This window comes from Lipotes vexillifer, unplaced genomic scaffold (assembly GCF_000442215.2).
Source record: "Lipotes vexillifer unplaced genomic scaffold, Lipotes_vexillifer_v1.1 scaffold120, whole genome shotgun sequence".
NCBI lineage: Eukaryota > Metazoa > Chordata > Mammalia > Artiodactyla > Lipotidae > Lipotes > Lipotes vexillifer.
Window position 1 is genome coordinate 1401995 of NW_006791240.1, and position 23424 is coordinate 1425418.

At 43.0% G+C, this 23424-nt stretch overlaps 1 protein-coding gene across 1 annotated transcript in view; it reads right to left on the minus strand.

The window, feature by feature from the left end:
* Positions 1-12799: 12799 nt before the first annotated feature.
* NBEA (neurobeachin) overlaps positions 12800-23424 on the minus strand; it is a 640668-nt gene continuing 630043 nt past the window's right edge. The window contains 4 exon segments of the mRNA XM_007464249.1: positions 12800-13289; positions 15197-15348; positions 16136-16332; positions 18760-18861. Coding sequence (XP_007464311.1) covers positions 13199-13289; positions 15197-15348; positions 16136-16332; positions 18760-18861 — 542 coding nt within the window. The 3' untranslated portion in view covers positions 12800-13198.

Here is a 23424-nt window from a genome sequence, read left to right on the forward strand (position 1 = left end):
CCTCTCCCGCTGCGGAGCACAGGCTCCGGACGCGCAGGCTCAGCGGCCATGGCTCACGGGCCCAGCCGCGCCGCGGCATGTGGGATCCTCCCGGACCGGGGCATGAACCCGTGTCCCCTGCATCGGCAGGCGGACTCTCAACCACTGCGCCACCAGGGAAGCCCCACTGCTCGTTCTTAATCCTGCTTTCCAAACAGCTGTGGAAAATAGAAGTCAAGGCTACTGATACTTGTCTTTGAGCACTTTCCTTTCCCTGGTCCTACAAGGACTTCCCTCTGTGTACATGAGTCTCAGTCCTCCAGTTCTTGGTTTGGTAACAACCAGAAACAAAAACAAGTCTGAGCAGGTTGGAGGTAACATCAAATACAACACCCAAGAAGCTTCTCCTGAGTTTACTACATCTAATTTTTTTTTTTTTTTTTTTTGCCTAAGCATAACTTACAATGTACAACAGATGGCAAAGGGAAACCTAGAGTTTGAGTTTCTTCAGCTAATAAACAAGATGGCATTAGGGGTATAGTGGGCTGTGGTACAGTTTTAGTAATGGATGTTGCGGAAGGAGAAATTCCCTGCTGACAGTCCTGAAGGCTGACTGATCCAGGACAACTGTCCAGTCTGGGACCTGGTCACTTTCCCCATCTGATCAACCGCCTAAAACTGAACAAAGTCCCAAGAAAAGAAATTTTGTATTTAAACTGTTTACTGGCTCACTTTCTTTTTCTTTTTCTTTTTTTGGAAACTGGGGATTGGCAAATAACCTTAGAGTAGTAGCATTTTTCATAAAATATAGCTCTCTGGATTCATGACTCAGTTTTGTTCTTTTTGGGCCTGTAGTGACCTCCCTTAGGTTTTTGTCGACTGCAACATTTTTAGATGTTTTGTAGCGGGATGGTTTTTGAATAGTTAAACCTCCATATTGCCAAAAGAGAGTCGAAATGGTTTGCTCTGATTTTTGCCCAAATTTTTACTTCTGTTTACTCCTTCAATTATGTGCCTTTCCTTATAAGCTCGAAGTACAATCTTTTACTCAATTTTCTCAAAGGGTTACCCCAATACCCATATGCCAATATCTCACATGCCTTTTCATTTACTTCAATAGCTCCCACTCTAAACCTGTGCCAGTTTTCTCCTTAGAACTTCAGGTCTGGATTTCTCATCATAGTATATAAGGAGCAACTGGATCTCATTCCCAGACGTGGAGAAGTTCCACATTTCCTTTTACCTTATGTAGAAAATCTGAGGAGGATAATGCAACAACTTTGCATTTCTCCTTGGCCTGTCTATGGATCAAACATTAATGCTCTTATAAAATCTGCATTCTACTTACAAAAATCAATGTAAACACTCATGATCCTCTGACTTTGTAGATAGATATTTGAGGTTCTGTGAAATAGGGATTTTTTTTCTTTCTAGGTCCCTCATTTTCAGTTCATAAACAGATGATCTGGTCTCACATTTAGATGAACTGGTTGGAGGCCCCTTTGTCAAATTAAGTAGGAAGATGGTATTCTCCTATTAATTAATTAATAGTGACGGTTTTGATGTTGAGGTCCCTCCCGTAAGAAACAGATACTCTCTAAGGAAAACTGGGGCTCCTGGTACCAGTGGAATTGTTCATTTTATCCAGTACTAGTTTGTTCTGCTTCCAGGGTCAGAGCCAGGGGTATGGTTGTAGGCTTCAATGAAATAGATTTTTTTTTTTTGTAAGAAGAAGAGCGAGACATTTCAGATCTGTCCAACCACGAGGCAAGCTCCCTCGGGAAGCTCTGTGCTTGACATCCCCCCACAGGACCAGGTAGGAGGCTCCTGTCGGGAGGCCCATGAAGTCCATGCTAGTGACGAGGAGGAAAATGCACTTTCATAACCAGAAAGACAAGGCTTGTTTCCACCTTCATTACAACCTATTAGTGAAACTTAAGAGGAAACCAACAACTCACCACCCAACACAGGCACCTGCAGGCTCCAATATTCATTTCTGAGTCCCTAAAGGAAACCCATATGTTCAAATTTGGGGGACACAGCAGAGACTCTGCTGCCTGAATCCATGTGCCCTGGGATGCTCCTGAAGTTGAGGGCCGAGTTGGGCACTATGTAATACCCGCTTTCAGAACTGCCCAACTGAGCCACCTCTTCTGACTGTCTGTGCACCTGCTAAGAGCCATGTGCTTCCTGAGGAGCCCCTGGCTTTGCCTGCACACGCCGTGTATGAGACCATGACACCCAAGGGGTAGCGATTCCCCAAGAGTGGGAGGTCACTGCCTCTCCTTCCTCACATCCTCTTCTCAGCTAAAACCCCCATCTTTCAGGTCTCGGCTTCCTGTCACCACCTCTTGCAGGCAGCCTACCCCAGTGCCAGCCCTGGACAGGGGTCCCCCTCTGCTCCTTGCACTGTGCCCGCAACTGTACTGAAGTGGTGATCACAAGACTGGCTGGCTTTGGGATTCTGGCTTCCCGTGCGCTATTGAGAAACAGGGCTGTGGTATTTCTGTTGGTATAATACTGACTTTTCAGAATTCAATCTGAAGTCATATTCATTTATACCTTGATATGCACTTACGTAAAATAGAGACATACTGTCTTTAGGTCTCAAGTTGAACAGAAGTGCAGGTGTTTATGTTTAGAAAGTGCTCTGATCACCTCCCCTCTTGGTTTCAAACCCTTCCCAGAAGATCTCCCTTTAATTCCCGTCATTTTAGTTTTTTCATGTCTCCTCAAAGCAGTTTTGGGCTCCAATCTACTTCAATAGGCTACAGAGTCATGTAGAATCAGGGTGGGGCGGAAAGACACAGTTAAGCAAACAGGAGAAGGATGTGGTGAGAGGATCAGGAGAGAGAGGATGGTGGGGGGAAGGGGAAGAGAAGGGGGAAAGGGGGAGGGGGAGGAGACGAAGGGGAGCAAAGAGGGGCAAGTTCCCAGACCCAGTTCCCAGCCCTTCAGCTGGAGCCAGACACTGCCCTTCTCCCAGAGGGGTTCCCTTCTCTCCCCTCCCCTCTCTACTCCACCCCTGTTTTCCTTCTGAACTGAAACCAGTTCCTTCGGGCCTGACCTCTCCTGCCCAGGACAATTATATCAGCCTGGACCTTCTTTCCCGATCCTCCTACGTGAAGAAAGCAGCTGAAAGGACTGAGGAGCCTCAGCTGGGCCCTACACGGCTCTTAACAAGAACAGAGACTGGGGACTAGTTTGGAACACAGTTATTTAACTATAGGTGCAATCGTTTGGATATAGCTTATTTAAAAATAAAATATGAGCATCAACACAACTTTTTCAGGATCCCGTGCTACAGCACCATGGACTTAGAGACCTGGATTGCCATTTTCCTGCATTCCTCACAACTGTCATATTTGGGACCGCAGTGGGGAGTGGCCCCTGAGTCTCCCCACCGCACTGTCACCCCTGCTCTGAACCCAGGGCCTTGCACAGAACTTGGCTACTATAGAAAAAGTCAAATAAAAACTGCACTTGCGTGTGCTATAAAACCATTGCTCCTTTGATTCCTCGGTGTCCCACGTATAAAGAGGAATTAATTCCAAGTTTATTGTGAGGAAAGCTTTGTGTGTGGCCTTCGACAAGATCACTGGCCTCTCAGGCCGCTTCTGTGAACAATAGGAATGATGATGTCCACCTTATGTGGCTATTCTGAGGATAAGAAACAGTGTGTTTCAGTCACAAAACAACATGGGCACCCAGTGGGCACTCAACGGGGCTGGTAGCCATCAGTCACTGTAGGTGCTCTGCTTCCCTCTTTTGTTTTTGGCTGGCGCTGCCTGAAACTCCAGAGGAATTTGAAGTTCAATCACAGCAGCTGTGATCATCATTTTGGTTAGCATAGTTGCTTTTCTTCCTACTGTTCTCTATTTTTAAATCCCTGCGTATGGACATGTGCTTTGTGAATGTTATCATTCTCACCCTCGGCCAGTCATTTCAACTACTCCATCTCCGTGAGGATGGCAAAGGTCTCCCATTTTCTCACATAAAACAAAAAGCAAGAACGACAAACCAGCACACAAACAAAACCCTGCAACACCCATGATGCTCTCAGTGAGAACCTGCACTTGCTGAGTGCTCGGGGGTCTCTGGGCCACCTCTGGGCCAGGGGCAGTGCTGCCTCATCTCCTTTCTTCCCGAAACAACCCTTTGCAGGTGACCTGGGCTTCCACTTTCCCTTGGTGCTTAGCCTCTGGGGTGGGGGTGGGGGGGGGCGGTATTTCCTTTTGTGCCAGCTCAGCAATGCATTTAAAACAGGGTTTTAGTATTTGATCCAACATCGTAGTTGTTCTATTTGGGAAGGGCCTTCAGGGAGCCTGGTCTACCATCCAGCCTGAAATGGAGATGGCTTTCCAGAACCTCTCCCAAAAATCACTCTTCTGTTTCAATTACCCAGAACTGGTTTTCTCTGCTTGTAAGTAAGAAACCTGGGTGATGGAGGGGAGGCCCTTCTCCAAAACCCTTGGGGGTTACCTCTCCTTCTGGTGACCCTGGGAAGGAGGTGAGGGCAAGATTTGCCCATGGGGCCAGGATTTGGGGTACTTATACCCCCTCTACCCGGCCTCTGCTAGGATTTCAGAAAACAATATTTCAAAAACATTTCAGGTGGTAAATTTACTTGATCAAGAAAGATGTGAAAAACGATTATCTACAGTTTCCATAATTTCATTTGAAAGGAAATGTTTAGCCCACATAAAAGACATCATCTCAGAATAAGAATAATTGAGCAATGTTAGCTTTAGGACAAGCTCGATCTCTGGCCTTTGATTTCACTTTAGACCAATGACATCTTCATCCTGGGCCTTCAGATCAGGCTTTCAAAGTCCCGGCCTCATTACATGGGAGGGCACAGGGCCCACCCCTCCCCTGCCCTATGGCGGGGACAGACCCTGGTTGCCTGCAGCTGATGATACTGGCAGTGCATGCCCAGGGCCTCCCTCATCCCAGACTCTCCACCCCTGGGTGCTGGGTGGAGGGCAGGGGAGGAGGACCAGGTGGTTAAACAGCACTAGATCCAAACATATGTCTCTACCAGAGGCAGGGGAAGCTGCGGGCTCAGCCCCGCCCACAGAGAACACAGGTTCCCTCAAAACCCCCTGCTGCTCCTGGGAGGGTCCCCTGCTCACATTCCCTCCATCCAGTCCTGAGAGGCAGGGAAAGGGCTTGCAGAGCCCGGGCAGAGGGGGTACAAGTGCCCCAAATCCCGGCCCCATCGGCAAGTCCTGTTCTCACTTCCTTACTTACTGCCTGTGTGGCCAACCGAGGCAGAGGTCATGACCTATCTGGCCATCAGCAACCTAGTAGGACAGAGGAGTTGAGAGGACCAGATGACCTCTGCAGCCCCTCAACACCCTTAAGGGATCCTCCCCTTGGGCCCGTGGCCTGGCACCCCCAGCCCTACCCCCTGCTCTGGGCACGGAGAGCTTGACTCTTCCTGAGGTCACCAGCCTGAGGGGCGCTGGCTCAGACCGTGAAGCCCAGGGCCATTCTGCCTTCAGAATAATCCTCGTGGGAACCTCTTGCCACACAGAGGGGAGGAAAGTCTGTACAGAGGCCTCTGAGCTTCTAACCACAGGTTTCCCTACCAGGGTTTTGGCTCTAATCACCAACAGGGAAAACAGCTCATCATCCAAAAGAATGAACACTCAGAGAAGGCCCTGCTGAGAAGCAGGCTCTCCCAGCGGTGCTGAGTGGCTTCCCGTTTTGTTTCTGTGTGATCGGGAAGGGGCACCACAGAAGAACAGAACTCAAACAAACAAAATCTTTCTGTCTTACTAGGTGCTAACCAGAAGTGAAATCCAGATTTATGTCTGCAGGTGGTGGCGGGAAGCTGCTGGCTCTGCCTCTCCCACAGAGAGCATAGATTCCATTCAAAAACACGCGCAGCTGTTCCTGTGAGTTTTGGCCACGTCATCAAAACACTCAACCTGGCACCTGAGGACTTCTCTGTTCAGGGGGAATACCTCACAGAGAGGCAGCGCTTTGTGATTTGGAAAAAATGCAGCCTGCACAGGGCTTTCTCTATTGTACACCCGAAGAGCCAAACCTTACAAAGTTTCCATAACCTGCCCAAGGTCACCGAGCAGGGGAGCTAGGGCTCAGACCCAAGTCTTCAAGTCTCAAGCTTACTGTTTTTTTTCCCACATGACCCATGCATTTACTTACTCATTGGTTTATTCATTCATTCAATCAACATTTTCAAGGGCTTAGCATGTCGGTTCACAGTCCAGTGGAAAAGACAGACACATAAATGACAGTGACAACGCAGTTTTGTGCTAAATGCCTGTAACGCCAAAAGAAAAAACCCTGGCAGTTTTGTTGTCATGTAGTGGAAGGGAGATGTGTGTCAGTGAGCCGTGAGAATACAGGGAGATGGTGCAAAAGGAGGGGTGTGTGCAAGCAACCCCGTGCACTGAGAGATGGGCACCAACTACACAGGGAGGGGGGCTTCGTGGAGGAGGTGATATGGAGTCAAGAAAAAAAAAAAGGAGTTGCTCATCAAGACAGGGCAGCCAAGATGAAGACCTAAAAACCACAGGAGAAAGGGGCAGGTGGAGATGGCGGTCACCGGCTCTGAGGACAGGACTGGCTCAGGGCTGACAAATTCAGAGTGGTTGCAGGAGCCAGTGTGAGGCTGGGCATATTTTTAAGTTTTAAAAGAACATTTTTTAACTGAAGTATAACATACACACAGAAAACGACACAAATCTTCACTGGACCGCTCAGTGAATGTTCACAAGGTGAACGGACCTGCATAACACACGCAGCTCCCGAGAAGGAGCCCAACATGGCAGAACAGACCTCCAGCGCCCAGGAGCCCCGGCGTGGCCCTCACCAGTCATGACTTCCCATCGAGTAACCACAATTCTGATTTCTGACAGCACATATCAGTTTCACCAGTCTTTGTACTTTATATAACATGGAACACGTACTCTCTTGTGCTGGTATTTTTAAATCAACATCTATGTTTGATTACTGGGCACAAAGCTGCCAAGAGCATTCCTTTCCATGTCTTGCTGATGGATGGAAGCAGGGGTTTCCCTTGGATCTTTATCTAAACATGAGACCGCGGGGTCATACACAGGCAAGGAATATTCTTAGCTTTACTACCAAATTTGAATTTGTCACATTTTTCTAAGCAGAGATAGGGAGCTAGAGGCAGGGAACTGTATTAATTAAGGATGCTTTGATTTGATCTCAAGCACCAAAAAATACAGCTTTGATCAACTTGGGTCACTAGGGTGACCCAATCACTAGGGTCATCAGAAGGGAGGTGACATGGTGGGACCGGGATGGGTCCAGGAGGTCCCCAGGGATCGAGTCCCAGTAAAAAAAAAAAAGTCACATGACAGGTAGAGGAGGTAAAGTTACCCCCAGAAGATCCACAGCAGATAAACAGGGAAAAGGATGCTAAACAGACGGAAACGAAACACGCCCTAGATGGTGGAAGGTGACGGCCACCTGCCGAGCGAGCTCTACTGAAGCTTGACTTATGCTGTAAACAACACAATGCAGATACTATTACCCCCATTTTAACTGACGAGAGGACTAAAAAGTCACTTCCAGAGGAGCCCAGTAACGGGACCCTGCCCTTCAGCGGCCTGAAAGGCCCAGAATATGAGGAGAAGCTCTTACCTCAAATCATCTGTCAGCTCCGCTTCTCCCGACGGGATGAAGGTGGGTAGGGAGCAGAAATTTAAACACTTAAATATTCCTTCTTTTGTAGCCTTGGGCGTTGCTATCATCGGTGAGTCCCTGAACCTTTGACGGGAAAGGCCCACGACTGTGACTGGGTCCCGTAGTTTGGCCGTAAACCTCTTTGCCGCAAATACTTTCGCTGCATAATTAATTGGCCGTAAGGCAATTTTGTCGTAAAAGATAAACTAACTGACCCTTTGGTTTGACATGTATAATACAAAAATCATGACAGAGGATGATGATTTGCCCCAAGAGTTGCATTTCTTATTTTGAAACACATTACATTGGAGGAGAAAGAGGCCGAGGGCCTGGAAGGTGCAGAGTTGGACCCACATCTCCCACAGAGCTCTGGAACTTCTATCAGCGGACATGCGACACGTGACAATACGGCAGCGCACACAGCAGTGTAGAAGGCTTTCACTACCCAGTACAAAGCTCAGTGACAAATAGCATCCTAGTATTTAGAAACTGATGGCTGATAACATCTTTTAATGAAGGAAGACGCTTTATGGGGACTTCCCTGGTGGCGCAGTGGTTGAGAATCCGCCTGCCGATGCAGGGACACGGGTTCGAGCCCTGGTCCGGGAAGATCCCACATGTAGCAGAGCAACTAAGCCCGTGCACCACATCTACTGATCCTGCACTCTAGAGCCCGCGAGCCACAGCTGCTGAGCCCACGCACCACAACTACTGAAGCCTGTGCGCCTAGAGTCCGTTCTCCACAGCGGAGCAGCGGGGGGGCCCCACTGCAGTGAGAGGCCTGCACACCGCGGCTAAGAGTGGCCTCCACTCGTGGCAACTAGAGAAGGCCCGCATGCAGCAACGAAGACCCAATGCAGCCAAAAATAAATAAATAAAATAAATTCATATATAAAAAAAGACACTTTATGGAAAAAGTGCAATGCTGAAGGAGGACATAAATCAAAAAGCAAAAAAAAAAAAAAAAAAAAAAGGGAAAATTATGGAAAAAGTGCAATGCTGAAGGAGGCCATAAACCAAAAAGAAAAAAAAAAAAAAAAAAAAGTGTAAAATACTATGAATATAAGACTTGGGAGACAAGTGTTTAGGTAAAACCTCTGAAGTAAAATCAGTTATTTGAGCAGTATTGCCGTGAATCTATGCACATTTTAAATGTATTCAACTATTTGTATTTTGCAATAAAGTCCTCTTAATTTTGTTACTCATTGTTCATGTTTCATGATGTCCTTTTTAATGTCCCTCTTATATTTTTAGTTATTTTATCTTTTACAGCAAAATTGCCTTATGGCCAATTAGTTATGTGGCAAAAATGTTTGGGGAAAAGATGCTTACAGCAAAGAAACTTAATGGCAAAAATACCTAGAACTGGCTGTGACAGTAACCTGGAGAATGGAGCTCTCTGGAAGGACCACAGTGCAGGGCGGGAGAGGCAACCTGCGGCTTTGGGTGTCAGGGCAGTGGGAAGAGGGAGGGCCCCTGAATATTCCTGCCAAATTTGCCCAGGGGTCTGGGCTTCATCTATTTATCTATACATTTGGCAAAGCTACATTTACTGACAATCTACTCTGAATCCAACACTGCCCTAAGGATCCAAGATAAAAGAGTTCCATTGCCAAGAAGTTCACAGTCACAGGGAGAAGAGCCTAGTAAGCTGTGACAATACACTGCTCTGCAGTGACAGGGACATGCCAGGTGTGAGGAAGCTAACCCAGGGGTCAGGGAAGGCCTCATAGAGGAGGGGACACTTGAGCTGCAAATATGACAATAAGTAGAAGTGTGATGATGTTGTAATTTACTTTAAAATATCCAGTATAGGCAACGTGATAGTATGTATTAATGTTCTCTGCACGCTAGGGGCCAGTTTCCCTGATCAGAAATTTACACTCCAGATCATTTAAATAGTAGAGTCTCAATGTAAAGTCAAGGGCCAGAGCTCCAGCTTCCTTATCCCAAAGGAGACCAGCTTTATTAGTTAGGATAGTGAATGTTAAGACTGACTTTTCAGTGGGGAAATTACAGACTTCTTAATTAGCATCACTGATGAAATTAATGGTATTTCATAGATGTGAATTCAATCTACACTGGCTACAGTATTTTAGAGACTCTTCCTACTGCTCCATAGCCAGGGTATAAGAATCGACCGAGGTCTTTAGCCTGTACTCTTGGGGTGGTACCCAAGGCTTGATTCCTAAATGATTGGGTTGGAGGAGTCTAGTTGCCAATTGCATTACAAGACTAATGGGATCCTGCTTACAGATGACGTGCATCTGCTTCCAGTGTATCTTCCATGTACAATGATTGTCTGATCACCGAAAAAGGCGCTGGACTTCCCAAGCTCACATAAGACTTCTGTGAATGGTCTCATGCTTGCTTGCTTGCTTGCTAAAACGTGTTTGCTGAAGATGTATTTCTACAATGTGGCAGAAATTGATCCTGAAAATTGTTTTCATTATAACATAGTGAAGATGTGGGGTTTGGGGACTACCTTTACCTGCCAAAAAGCCTGTGAATGAGCAAATTGGTTTAGGTCAATTTGCAGCAAGGAGTGCCACCGGGTGGTGCAGATAAAGAGGAGTTCTCTGGGCAGGGAACACACTAAGAACCAAGGCACAGGGTAGATCTCAGCCACTGGTAGTAGGTGGGTTTGCCTGAGGTGCAGGGTGTCAAAGGGCGGGGTAGATGAGACTGTTTCCCTCCTGAAGGATTTCTGTGCTCTCCTGAGTCTGGGCTTCATCCCTTACATTAATGTTGTCAACAATGTGCCCAGGGGTGACCCACATCAGAATCACCTGGGTGGATGGGGCCCTAGATTCTGCTCATAGAAATAAGCTCCCCAGGTGATTTTTCACCCACCAGAGTTTAGGAACACAAGGAAGCCATGGCAGGGTGCTGGGCAGTGGGATGACTGGGCTGGTGGTGTAGTCAGACCCTCAGGCAGCAGTCTCATGGAGTACGGTGGGAGGGTTCTGATGTGAGGCCCAGATTCTGGTCAAGAGGGCTTGGTGACAGTCCAGGCAATGGTTCTGGAAGTGGGGCAGTCGGTTTAAAGAGGGCTTGAGGTAATGACCAGCCTGAGGAGTGATGGATGGGCTGTGAGAAGGGCTGGGTTGAGGGAGCCAGCCGGGCTGAGGATGACTGACAGACATCTGGTTTGGGGCCAGGATGGAGAGTGACAGTAGCAAGGCTTTCTCAGGCTACTATATGGTTGTGTCCTTTTTGTCCCAAGAATGCAGATGGAAGCTTACCTGTGGTTCTGTTGCTCTCTGGGCCTGCCCGGAGCCCCCTCAGCCCGGCTCCTGTTACTTGCCTGCTGTGGTCAGCAGCTCCTCCACTCCCGCCTGCATCGTGCCTGGTCAACGATAAATTCTAGAAAGCGTGGTTCAAATGAAAATAGCACGATTTGCTAAATTTCATGTAATGGGCTGTTACACCCTTCACCTGCATTTAGTTTCTTTTAAATGAAACAAAAATAACCCCAAAAGTGGGCTGTGCAGAAGAAATAACAAGAGCTGTTTCCCTCTGGTCACTGGTGCCCCAAATCCCTGCCAGATGGTCAAGCAGAGAAGCTCATGTTTCAGCAAATTACAGAACCTCATTAGGACTCTATTTCATGTTCTTAGATGCTCTAGGCCTTTATATGAGGTGACGTTGATTTCTTAAACTTGTATGACAACATAATGAATGCACATAAGTGAAGTGTCCAATGAAATGTGAAAAAAATCGGTGAATTCTTTGCATATTTTATTTGTCTTTTTTTGATTTCCAACTCACACACATCTGGCATATTTTACATCTTTGCAATAAAACATGGTTACAATAGCTTAAGGAATTTATATATCCAAAATATTTCACCATGATCTCAAGATGAAATGAACTTGTCTTCCAGATGTTCATTATCCTCCCAATTCTAAGCTACAAACTCAAGATATTGCTTACAGCCTGGTGATGAATAAATTAATCATTACGCTGATTCCCCAGAATTTCAGAATCTCATAAATACAAACAACAATGAAGAAGGAATTCAGTGCTAAAACTTACTAGTACAAGGTGGATAACAAATAAGTAATCACATCAATAAATAATGATATGTTTCTGGTGCAAAGTGCCAATACAAAGAACCCATTATCTTGTTTTTATCTTTTTAAATAAATGACTGCAAGTGAGTGTAAATTCTGAGAAAATTACATTCCTGTAACATGCCTCATAGCCCTACCGACACAATATGTACATATCTATGACGATACAGTCACCAAATATACAAAGAAGAAACATGAATAAAGTGTATATACCCCTGGGTGTATAACTTGATCAGTACAATGTATGGAAAATCATTTGATAGCCATCATTTTATATCATAAAAGATGAAGTGCCTTAGGCTAAGAATGTAGCTTTAGGTGAAAATTTCACAAGAACCTAAAAGAATAACGTCAGTTATTGTTATAATGAAGTCTGACTTATTATTAAAGAAACTAAGCTATTCAAGAACCAAAGAGAGAGAGAGAGAGAGAGAGAGAGAGAGAGAGAGAGGTGGGGGGGGGGCGGGAAAGAAAAACAGCAAAAAAGTTAGCATCAGATTCTCCTCCCCTAATGTACACACGCTAAGCCAGCAGGATGATTCTGGAAGAGTTGTCCAGGAGGTGGGAAGTCATTACTATGGAACTAATGGTCGGGACTCCTATTTATACAATAAAACCAGGACCTCATCCCTAAGCCCCCTTTCTGCTGTGTCTTCAAATTATGAAGGTTAGGGCTGAATTTTCTTTGTATCAAGTACCAAAATGGCAAATAATGGCTTAGTATTCAAATGCCTTATGAGCAAATTTCACTTAGAAGGGATGAATTTAGATTTAAAAGTGCAAAACTATGTATTTTGGTGAAAATGTCAAAAGTTACTGATTGAGCCCAAATTCAATCCTTTCATACAAGCTGTGTCCTTGCACAGATCTTACTATTTCCTAGTGTCAATGCACCTGTTCCATCAAGACTTCAGGATTAAAGAACATGCAAGTTGTAACTCCACAATAAAATTAAGAAATGTTTTGTTCTTTATACAAGGTTTTACTTTTACAAAAGTATCCCTTTAAATAAGATGCATCTGATGTACAAAGTATCAAACATTTTTTTTTTTTTTTTCCTCAGCTTGAAAAGAGGCTGGAAATGGGATGCAGGTTAGGTTCAAAGCTTAAACTTTGTAACAACTGGACATAAGGGTCCTCAGAATTGTCAAAAGTCTCTTGTGACACGTCCTACTACCTTTTCTCAATAAACGACAAGATATGAAATAATTACCAAAACATCTCCTAATTCATATAATTTACATGATATAAGCTTGCTTGGTAGCAGCTGGTGTTCAGTAGTGAAAAAACACACAAAGTAAAATGGCTGCTGACTACAATGTACAGCTATTGCTGGGTGTGATGGAATGTACAAACGGAGGTCGATGTAGACGAGTTTTTTTCCACCAGAGATATTGCCTTTCCATGCAGCACTTGTGCTCTCAGCTTCAACTTGGCTTTTGGTTCTCCATTTGTCTTCAGTATCTGTTCTGATGCTCATAATGCCACCGATTAAAATCTATATTAAAAGCTACAATGCTACCAGAAGCCATGCCAGTGATCAGAGTCCTGGAAAAGCAGAGGCGGTAGTTAAGAGAGACACAAAATCACTGATGTGGTTCTACTTTACACTAAACTTTACACTAAACAATAGCACGATCTCAAAGTTCACCAGGTTTTACTTTTGTGTGCCCTCAGGTAGGCTTAAAATTTATTCTTGGTTCTCCTAGGAGAAGCTGAATCAATTCTGAAAACACTTGGACTGCCAGACCACGTGTTGATTAACTTTTGATCAGACAACTCATCAGATAAACACTTTCTGAGTAGGCATCCTCACTGTATGTTTATCTCTCAATTTGTAACTTATGTGCATATGCTACTGCTCCAACATATCAAGGACATCATAAAACAACAATAATAATTGAAATTAAGGATGAGATTGAAAAAGAAACAGAAACAGTATCTTTCCTTGCTCCTCCTGGGAGACCACTAAGATGACTACAGCCTTGCCTATGCTCTCTCATCTACTCTCTCCCCCATACCGAGTGAAGGATAAAGATCTTACAAAACCTTTCCTGCCCTCTGCACCCCTTGAGAAGAGCTAATCACTTCCTTCTTCTGTTCCTCTGCTCCTGCTTCCCTCATATACATTTATTATGATTATTTGAGCTCTTTGGGGTCAGTGATCTTGTTTTGTAACCTCAGGACTGTGCACAGTGTTTCATCTATGATGGTGGCAGCAAACGTTTGCAACATGAATACATGAATGAATAAGAATATCCGGGAGAATACTTAAACTACTTAAGAACACAAATCATTTCAAATACTTTAGAAACACCCATGTATATAAAATAATTACACGGTAAACCATTCCCATTTATGAATACGGACTACAGCATTTTGGAACACTTTTGGAACACTCTAATAATAATCTGCTTAAATTTTCTTTAAAACAGGTTGGGCTGCAGATCAAATACCCCTTCCCCAAACTAACTTAAATTCCATTGCTTTTCTTGATGACTTCAGTACCGTTTTACTATAGTGTGAAGATGCTTTGTTAAATTTACCATATAAGCCTTAACAGTCATACTGTTTTAAAACCAGTACTCTTATAAAGAATATACACATAGTTGAAATAAGTCGGTTAATAAGCTTTTCTTATTTCTGTTAAATATATAGCAAAAATGAGAAATTACCGTATTAAGATTATAGTTTTAATTTATTTAGAAATTAAATTTAGAAATTTAGAAATTTCTAAATTTAGAAATTTAGACTTTATATTCCAATTATTCTTTTCACTTTATAATAAACCCAAAGGCAAACTTTAGGAAATAAAATCTTGTTGCAAATTGAGGAACAGTAGAAAACCATATTACGTTGTTAACATTCCTGTCAATTCTTTCCAAGAAAAGATTATAGTGTCTTAGGGAAATACATAAAATAAAATAACATAAATGGCAGATATGTGACTAAGAAAATGGCGGGGGGGGGGCGGTGCTGGAGATTGTTTCAAGTAATGAGTGCCTCGTATTTTTAAAACAGAGGCCAGCTGTAGTCTGTACTTTGCATTGGGCTGCATTTAGCTAGATGTATGCCTCAAGCCGAGACTCTGCTGAAAAATATGTGTTTCTTTCACATAATGTAAGCCAGGCAGGCCTGTCTGAGACCAGGTAAGGATGTGAGAACAGAGGAGTTGGTGGGGATAATTCTACATTTTGGGCAGTGTCTAGATGCGCCTGTTTTTCTTCAGACCCATTTCTTTCTTTTTTCCCCCTTATTCTCTTCCTCTGTTTCCTTCTTACCAGAATCCTTTCTTACAGTACTTACTCCGCTCCTCAATTTACCCTTCTCTGCACTAGTCTTTCTTCCATCTGGATGCTGGAATCTTCTTCACAGCAGGTTTCGCCCTTGGTAAAATGTTAAGAACTTTCAATGACAGTTCTCGAGTGATTACATTTCTCCCCAACATGGCTCACCTCTGGTCGTGGGATAAGTCCATTGCTCTAATGCCAGCATCACATCCGGGGTAAATGTACAGCTGCTTGAAGTCACAGGCCTGCCAAACCTCCACCACACCATTGTCCCCTCCGGTCACCAGGTTCTGGCCATCGCTACTCAGGAGAATGGCCTTTGGACAAGGCAGAAAAGCAACCATTTCTCTCAGTGTTTCCCAAAAGATCAGTGGGCACTACTGGAAGGCACTTAATACAAGTCCCTTGTCATTATTTTCTACTTTTAGCCACTTGTCCAAGTTTTCTAAAGTCCAATCCATAGACTTTCCAATGTGGAATTCATCAAAGTTCTTACATAAACAAAGCATCTTATTAAAACCAATTTAGGTTACAAAATAACAGAAGTCCCAAAGAGAATATTATCAGTCTAATCCAGAAAGAACTTGAGAATTAAGTAACATGATGTTTTGTTAAGTTCTGAATACTAGCTATGTCAAGACTTTTAGAACAAATGGCAGAAGCATATTTAAAAGCTGTTTTTAATAATGATAAACCAGCAATTATAATTCATTTGCGAGTGATGGGCAATTTGGTATGTAATTTTGGTCTAGGGTTCAGAAGATAAGATTCTTTGACAATAAACTCATTTTTAATGTCAGGGGAGTGCAACGCAGGAACAACTGTTTGTAAGAGGAGATTAGGAAAAAATCTCCTTAAGGGTCTAACCTCTCATCAAACTACAGCCATCACCTCCAAAGTCTAATTCACTGAGTTAGCTACTTGGGATTAAATGAACTTTGGGTTTGTTCAAAACATCAATCAACATGAATTTATATGCTTTTACAAACCAACACACATTTACCTGGATACCAGAGAAATTCTATGATGAGTCATTTAATGTAAAATAGTCAACCTTTAACCTCTTGGCTAGGTCCCCAGTTAGCACGGAACATGCAGATTTACCCGTGTTGAATCATTGATCTCCATTTGAGCCAAAAGTTTCCCATTGATGCTGAAATTGCTGAATCGCCCTCGTTCATAGTAGATGATACAGTGGCCTTCACTGGAGACAGAAATCAAGCGTGGAAACAAGCAGTTTTCTGGTCCTTCGAGGGCTCTTAGCAAATCTCCAGTGATTGTGTGGACGAGGCAAGGGCCCTCTGCAGAGCGGGGAACAGCAAGGCCAGAGTCATTGGTGACGACCACTCACGTATTAGCTCCCACACACCTGCAAACCGTACCTGAATAATACACTCAGATTTGTTGAAAGAAGGTAGAAAAGAAAAGAACTATGGTGGCAAGAGCAAAGCACTGATGTTAGATTTCAACAGAACAAGTACGGAGAACTGTTACATAACACACACGTGTCTTCCAAACTTTTTATCTAGGTCAGTAGTTGCTCTTTTCCTTCATGAGATAATATTCATTAAAGAAGGATACAGTTCATACATTACATGAGAATAAAAGACTGTATGTCAAAGTTTTCTCTTAATATGTGTTTAGAAATTTTTCTTTAGAAAGTTCAGGAGAATTATCAAAACAATCACTAATTTTCTTTAGTATCATCAAAATTTTAATTGTACCACATAAATACAATACTATCAAATAATAAGTTTTACCTTTCTATAGTCTATACATAAAACGTAAAAGGCAAAATTAAGGAAAGGAATCCAGTAATTCAGACTGTAGGAACACTTTTTCTTTTTTAAATAAATGAAGAGTGAGGCGAGAATGTAAAAGTGGTATGGGGAGTGACTTATTTTTTCTCAGGTAGAAATTTTAAGATAAAACATTCAGTAGTCAGGTTCATACAAATAATTGGTTAATGTAGTTTGGTATTACCTGTCCCCCACATCCCCCAGAAAAACTGCATAAAAGCATGCATGAATTACATTCTTATTTTTCAAACAATTGATTTCAGTAGATACATATTTTACAAAACAAGTGACATTATAAGGCTATACCTAAATGTTTTCCTGATTACTAAAGTAATAGATGTGCATTCCAGAAAATACAAAGAGTTAGAGAAAAAAAAATAGCAATCACTTCTAGTATCAACCATCATCTATAGAAAATTAATGTTTCTCCCTACGCATATTGTGTCTCTTGTTTTCCTTCCCTTTCCTTTTTTTCTTTTTTTTGCTTTACAGAACAGAATGATATTACATGTTATTTCTAAAACAGACATTTATTGAAAATATCCTATGTGTCCCTCCCTGGGTTATTTATTCTTAAATACAAAAACACAGTGTCCCTATCTTCAGACATTATACCCATTATCTATAAAGCAGCCAGAATAAGCTCCTAAAAACCAAATCTGATCACCTCATCACCTTGCTAAAAGACTTCATTGGCTTCCCACTATACTCAAAATAAAATACAAATTGCATATACTTGCGCCGCGGGGGCCCCTCACCTCTTCAGCCTTTGTCTCCTTACGTCCGCGGTGTCCTCACCACACTCGGCCCCTTTGGTTTTCTTTCAGTTTCTCCTAAGCATTAGGCTCCTTACTGCCCCGGAGCCTCCCATGGAGAATTGGTATCTCAGCCAGAATTAGAATCCAAGTTTCCTGACTTTTCCCGAAACAGTACTTTTTCCACAAAAAGTCAAAAGAACTAAGCCATCATATTTCCTTTCTCATCTACCACTACACAGTCCCCAGCCTTGAGAAGAAAATGACTTGTGGAGGGGGCTGGATCCAAGGCTGTGTCTGATGAGCAGCCTGAGCGCCCCATGGACCCCACCATCATGGATATCTTCCCCTTGCCTTTCATTTTTAAAATTTTTTTACTATATTTTTATTTTTGGCTGCGTTGGGTCTTCGTTGCTGCACGTGGGCTTTCTTTAGTTGCGGCAATCAGGGGCTACTCTTTGTTGCCATGTGTGGGCTTCTCATTGCGGTGGCTCCTCTTGTTGTGGAGCATGGGCTCTAGGTGCGCGGGCTTCAGTAGTTGTGGCACATGGGCTCAGCACTTGTGGTTTGTGGGCTCTAGAGTGCAAGCTCAGTAGTTGTGACACACGGGCTTAGTTGCTCCGTGGCATGGGGGATCTTCCTGGACCAGGGATCGAACCTGTGTCCCCTGCATTGGCAGGTGGATTCTTAACCACGGCGCCACCAGGGAAGTCCCCTCCCCTTGTCTTTTAAATGTTATCTGTAATGACTGCATCATATGGGTGTGCAGCAGTTTAATTTACCAGCTCCGTGGCATGTGGGATCTTCCCGGACCGGGTCACGAACCCGTGTCCCCTGCTTCAGCAGGTGGATTCTTAACCAAGGCGCCACCAGGGAAGTCCCCTCCCCTTGTCTTTTAAATGTTATCTGTAATGACTGCATCATATGGGTGTGCAGCAGTTTAATTTACCAGTGTTCCGGCTAGAATGCTGGTGAACACAAAGTACTACATAATATTTTATATCTATTTTATATTAGTACTAGCAAGGATTAATAAAACTAAACAGCTACAAAAAACCTAGGGATTACATTTGTCTATGGAGAGCCTCCTAAAGGAAATAAATCATAAATCACGGTTAACTTGTGAAAATCATATAGTGTTTAAAGACCGAAAATGAAAGAAATGTCTTCTGACCTTTAGCACCACTGATAACAAGTCCAAGTTCGGCACAGACAGAAACACAGACAACTTCATGGTCATGGCCCGTGAGGACAGCTCTTGGTGCAGGATAGTCACCTGTAAAGGAACAGCAGCGGCGAGTCACTACAGACCAATGGCGGGAAGGAAGAGCTATGCCATTAAATTGAACGTTAAAAACAGCAATCATTGTTTAGTAAGGGCATTTATTAGCTGTGTGACCATGAGCCAGTTACTTAACCTCTCTGACCCCCTTTCTTATATCTTAGAGAATATTGTGCCTTTTTAAAGAGTTCCGTGTTTTTCTCTTCTGTTCATTCTGCTTCACCTGGTTGTTGAGTCTGTGATCTTTCCCTTATGGTGCCTGAGACCCTGCATGCCGGCCTGTTTTCCTCTGTGCGCTCATGTTCTGGACGGGGTTGAACCACCGCTCCCTCGTCTTGTCTCTCAGAAAAACATCCTATGCTTTGGTCTCGGCGACGTTGCTCTTTCTGAGAGCTGACCCCCCAGGCTGCAATCCCCCGGCCCCCACTGTAGAGGGGGCAGTGGGGGAAGTGAATGTCGAAGGGATGGCACTTGTGCCTACCTCCTGGGCAGCCCCTCCCTTGACTCTGATGTGATGCCACAGCCCTGAGCAGCTGGACTGGTGCTCCGATTCCCTGCCCCACAGTGGCAGGAGGGAAGGCATCAATAGATGGTGGAAAATTCTGGGAAGATGGCGCATAACTAAAACGCCCTCTACCCAGCAAGGCACCCAACAGTCTTCTCCTCTGCCAATATCTCCTCCTTCAGACCCACTGGTCTTCTGTCTCTCCAGGAACTGCTCACAGTTTTCTGTGAGTTTCCTCAGATCCATCATGTGAGCCTCCATTTTGCTTTGGAGGCATTTCTTACTTAGATGGAGTATGGGAGGGAGAGCTGAAAGCCCACGTTAGTTTGTCATTTTATTCTAAATTTATGTATCTTGCTATGATGTGTTTGAGTATTGGCAGAGTATCCTCTTAGATTTGTTAGCAGTCCTAGATTTGTCCGAAACATAGTTATATAACTTATAAACTTATGCTTCACAGATGCCCTGAGTTCCTTGACAAAATGAAGATTAATTATTGATAAGATTTTATGTGTAATATCATCCTTAATTTTTCTAAGTCATTATTTTATCTTGGAGAGACTGATGAATTAAAAATCCTGCAATTATATGTTTAATGCAATTTATATAGAGTTTTCTAAACCTTTCCCTTATATGCTACAGAAAAAGTAAAAAGCAATCTAGTTCTACTGCAGGGAATTTAAAAAATGTATAAAAATATTAAAAATCTTCCTTATGTATGTAATATATTTTATATTAGAAAATAAAGTTTTTCAAAGGCTTACCTCTGATTTAGAAAGCTTAAAATGTTCTAATTCTCATTACAATTCCCCCAGATCATTTGAATAAACTGTGAAACTTAACTATTAGGGGATTTTGTAGGGCCCCTGAAAGCACTGTTTCCCTCTTTCAACTATAGAAAAGTAAATAAAATGTTATTCAGGGGTTTTGAGTTAGAGAACCTGCAGCAGGGGGAAAGCGTATTTCCTATATTTCATTTCATTGTCAGGGACAGATGTCACACACCCCAACAATCATTCAAAATCCTAGGAATATTCTGTCACTGTCACATCACAATTGATGGATGTAGCTACGGGTTAAAGGGCCCTGCGCAGAGGGAGGTGCAGGTGATACCTCTCCTCTAAGGACCATAGCACCACTGCCCTCCTTCCCTAGTCATTTCCTCAGGAGAAGAGCTTTCTGGGTGATGGAATTACTATGAATGATGAACAAACACGTCCAATTTTGAGATTCCTTATAGGCAAGCATTTGGAAACTCCAAATATAAAAGTCTTATAGTAAACAGATTCCACCTCATTTTTATCACAAGATATTTCAATATTCTCAAAATGGATGATGAAAAAAGGGGCAAAGGTGTTAGATGCTGCTATCCACAGAGAACTGACAAAGAGAGCATTGTCAGTGTGACAGTCTGTGGCTTTCAGAGAAATGATCAATGTAAAGATTGCTCATGGTTCTTATTATTTTCAACCTCATTTATGGGACTACTAATATGCAAGGGAAGCTTTGGTCCTTCTGAATTGGAGCTAAACAAAAACAGCAGAGTTTTTCTGTGAACCTCAGTGCAGTTCTGGGGGAGTCGGAAAATGAACCTCTTGATGATGTATGACATTCAGGATTTATCTGCGACCTTTGCTGAGTCACTGAAGAATCACTGCAGAAGGTATTTTCATTCACGTTTATACTATATAAAAATGATGGATTTTTGACTTGAAATCCCAGAACAAAAGATTTCAAAGGGTGCAGTAGTTTCATCACTACTCTGATTTCAAGATTTATTTTGAAAAAATTATGTCAGACACTTGCTGGGGTAGCTCAGAAAAACTTAGCTTGTGAGGAATTCCTATTGAGGTACTGTGTCTTCAGCCACCTGAGGGCTGCTGCAGAGGTTTCTGGCCCAAGCACCAGAAACACCTGGGCCTGCATTTTCCACAGGTCACAAGGTAATCCACATAAAAACATTCCATGGGTTGGAAAACGTCCCATGATGTGGTTTCATCTTATTACACAATCACAGAGTACTTGATGGAAAATAGAAGATCGATACAAACCTATTTATTCACTGACTCTAAGTTGTTCTTTTTCTTCTTCAGAGAGGACGCTGACCACATTTTCCCCTGAGCCCTGCTGTTTCAGGGCAGATCTCTTCCCTTGAGGTCCTGAACCTGGATCTAGGCCACGGTACCTTACTGTCCTACCATCTCCTTCCCCAATTAATAGTATAATCCACCTGCCTTTCCCAAGGAGTTAGAGGTTTCTGCACGATGCCCAGAGAGCCCGCTGGTATAGATCCGAGACTCCCTGATCACGAGAACATATTAGTCACTCTTGTTTTTTATATTGCTTCTGACACAGGACAAAGACCCTTGCAGCCTCGGTTCCGTAAAGGGGAAGGAAAAGCAGAAACTGAGTGGCAAGCAGCCCCCTTCTTAGTCAGGAACCCTATAGTGTCTCCTAATGTTGGGCTGAGGGAATGGGAGGGCTGAGAGGTCTCCTGCAGAATGGGCCCCCTGTTAGGGATGCTACATTATAGACATTATCTTTTGGCCCTCAGAAAGCTCTACGAGGTAAGAATTATTACACATGTAACTATGCTTCCTCTCAAAGTTAATGAGAAGAGGTTTAACATTTACTAAACCCTAGTTAAGATTCCCTGCTCTGAGAAGTGAACCAAACTCATCATATATATATATATATATATATATATATATATATGTATGTATATAAAATTATATATATAAAATATCTTCAGGCTATTCTTTGTTCACGCTTCCTTCATCCCCTATAACACCACTGGTTAGTGGTGGCGTGGTGGCTGTGGAGCTGGGCACCAGGATGGTTGTTTTAAAAGAAGGCTGGATGCAGACAAAGGGAGGGATGTGATTTGGCAGATGTTTAGTGACAGGTTGGGGCTGGCAGGAGGGTCACTGTCCAGAGTTGAAGCTAACACAATGGGAGCCCAGGGAAGGGATGTGTGCACAGCTGGAGTCTCCTTTTCAATGGGCTTCTTGTTTCATAGCTTGTATAATTCTCAAACGTGAGCTGAAGACTTGTTTTTCAAAAGTGAAATAGAAAAAGCATGAAAACAATGTCATCCATATTACTCAATGCATATTTGTAGATTTGATTTGAAAAGATGAACAGTAAATTCTCTTTCAAAGTTTCCTGTGGCTATGATTTAAAAAATGTCAACAAACTCTCTATCAGGCACGTTATATCTGGTATAAACATTAAAACCACACACTTTACAGGCCGACTGGATTTGGAGCTGAGGTCCCAATGTATTATAAGTGTCTGCTGAAGAGACAATGTTGACTTGCCCCTCTTGTGACTATCTCGTTGGAAGCTACAACACGTAATGAGAAATGTCAAGTCCCAAGATCAATGAAATTTGGGGCTCTAGGGATTCAACAGGAATAGCATTGATCCTTTTAAAGAACACCAGTCAGAGATGGGCTGTAATATATTTCAAAGAAGGGCTCAGGAGGATAAACAGCCGAGTCCAAGATACCTACCTGACAAAAAATTCAATCAGCTTTTAGCACAAATTGCCTGCTCTGCTCTCCTTTTCATGCGATAGCCTGCTTCCAATTAAAGTGCGCAAATTAATTTTTATCACTTCCAAATTAGTTTCAGAATTTGTGTAAAAGTCTGTTTCAGATGAAAGCATCTGTCCCTCACATCTCTGCAATTCTGTTATCTAGTCAGGGACCTAGTTTACATCTACAAGAAAACTGTCTATGTTCAAAGTCACAAGTTTGAAAGAGTAACAATGAATATTATAGCATTAAATATATTAATAAAACTACTATAATTCAACTGGAACCTCTGCCAGGTAGCCTCTGCTTGTTTCTTTTATGGTCTAAAACTCTATAATAATCTGCTTACACATTTTCATTGTCTTTGTGGCAAATTCATTAAAACTATAAAGATAATTAGAAAAAGATTTATTTATGAGATGTCCAAGTTAGTCACAGCAATATATTTGACACACAATGAAACCATTAACTCTTTCAAACCTACCTAAAAAAATTCACAAACATTACTTATTT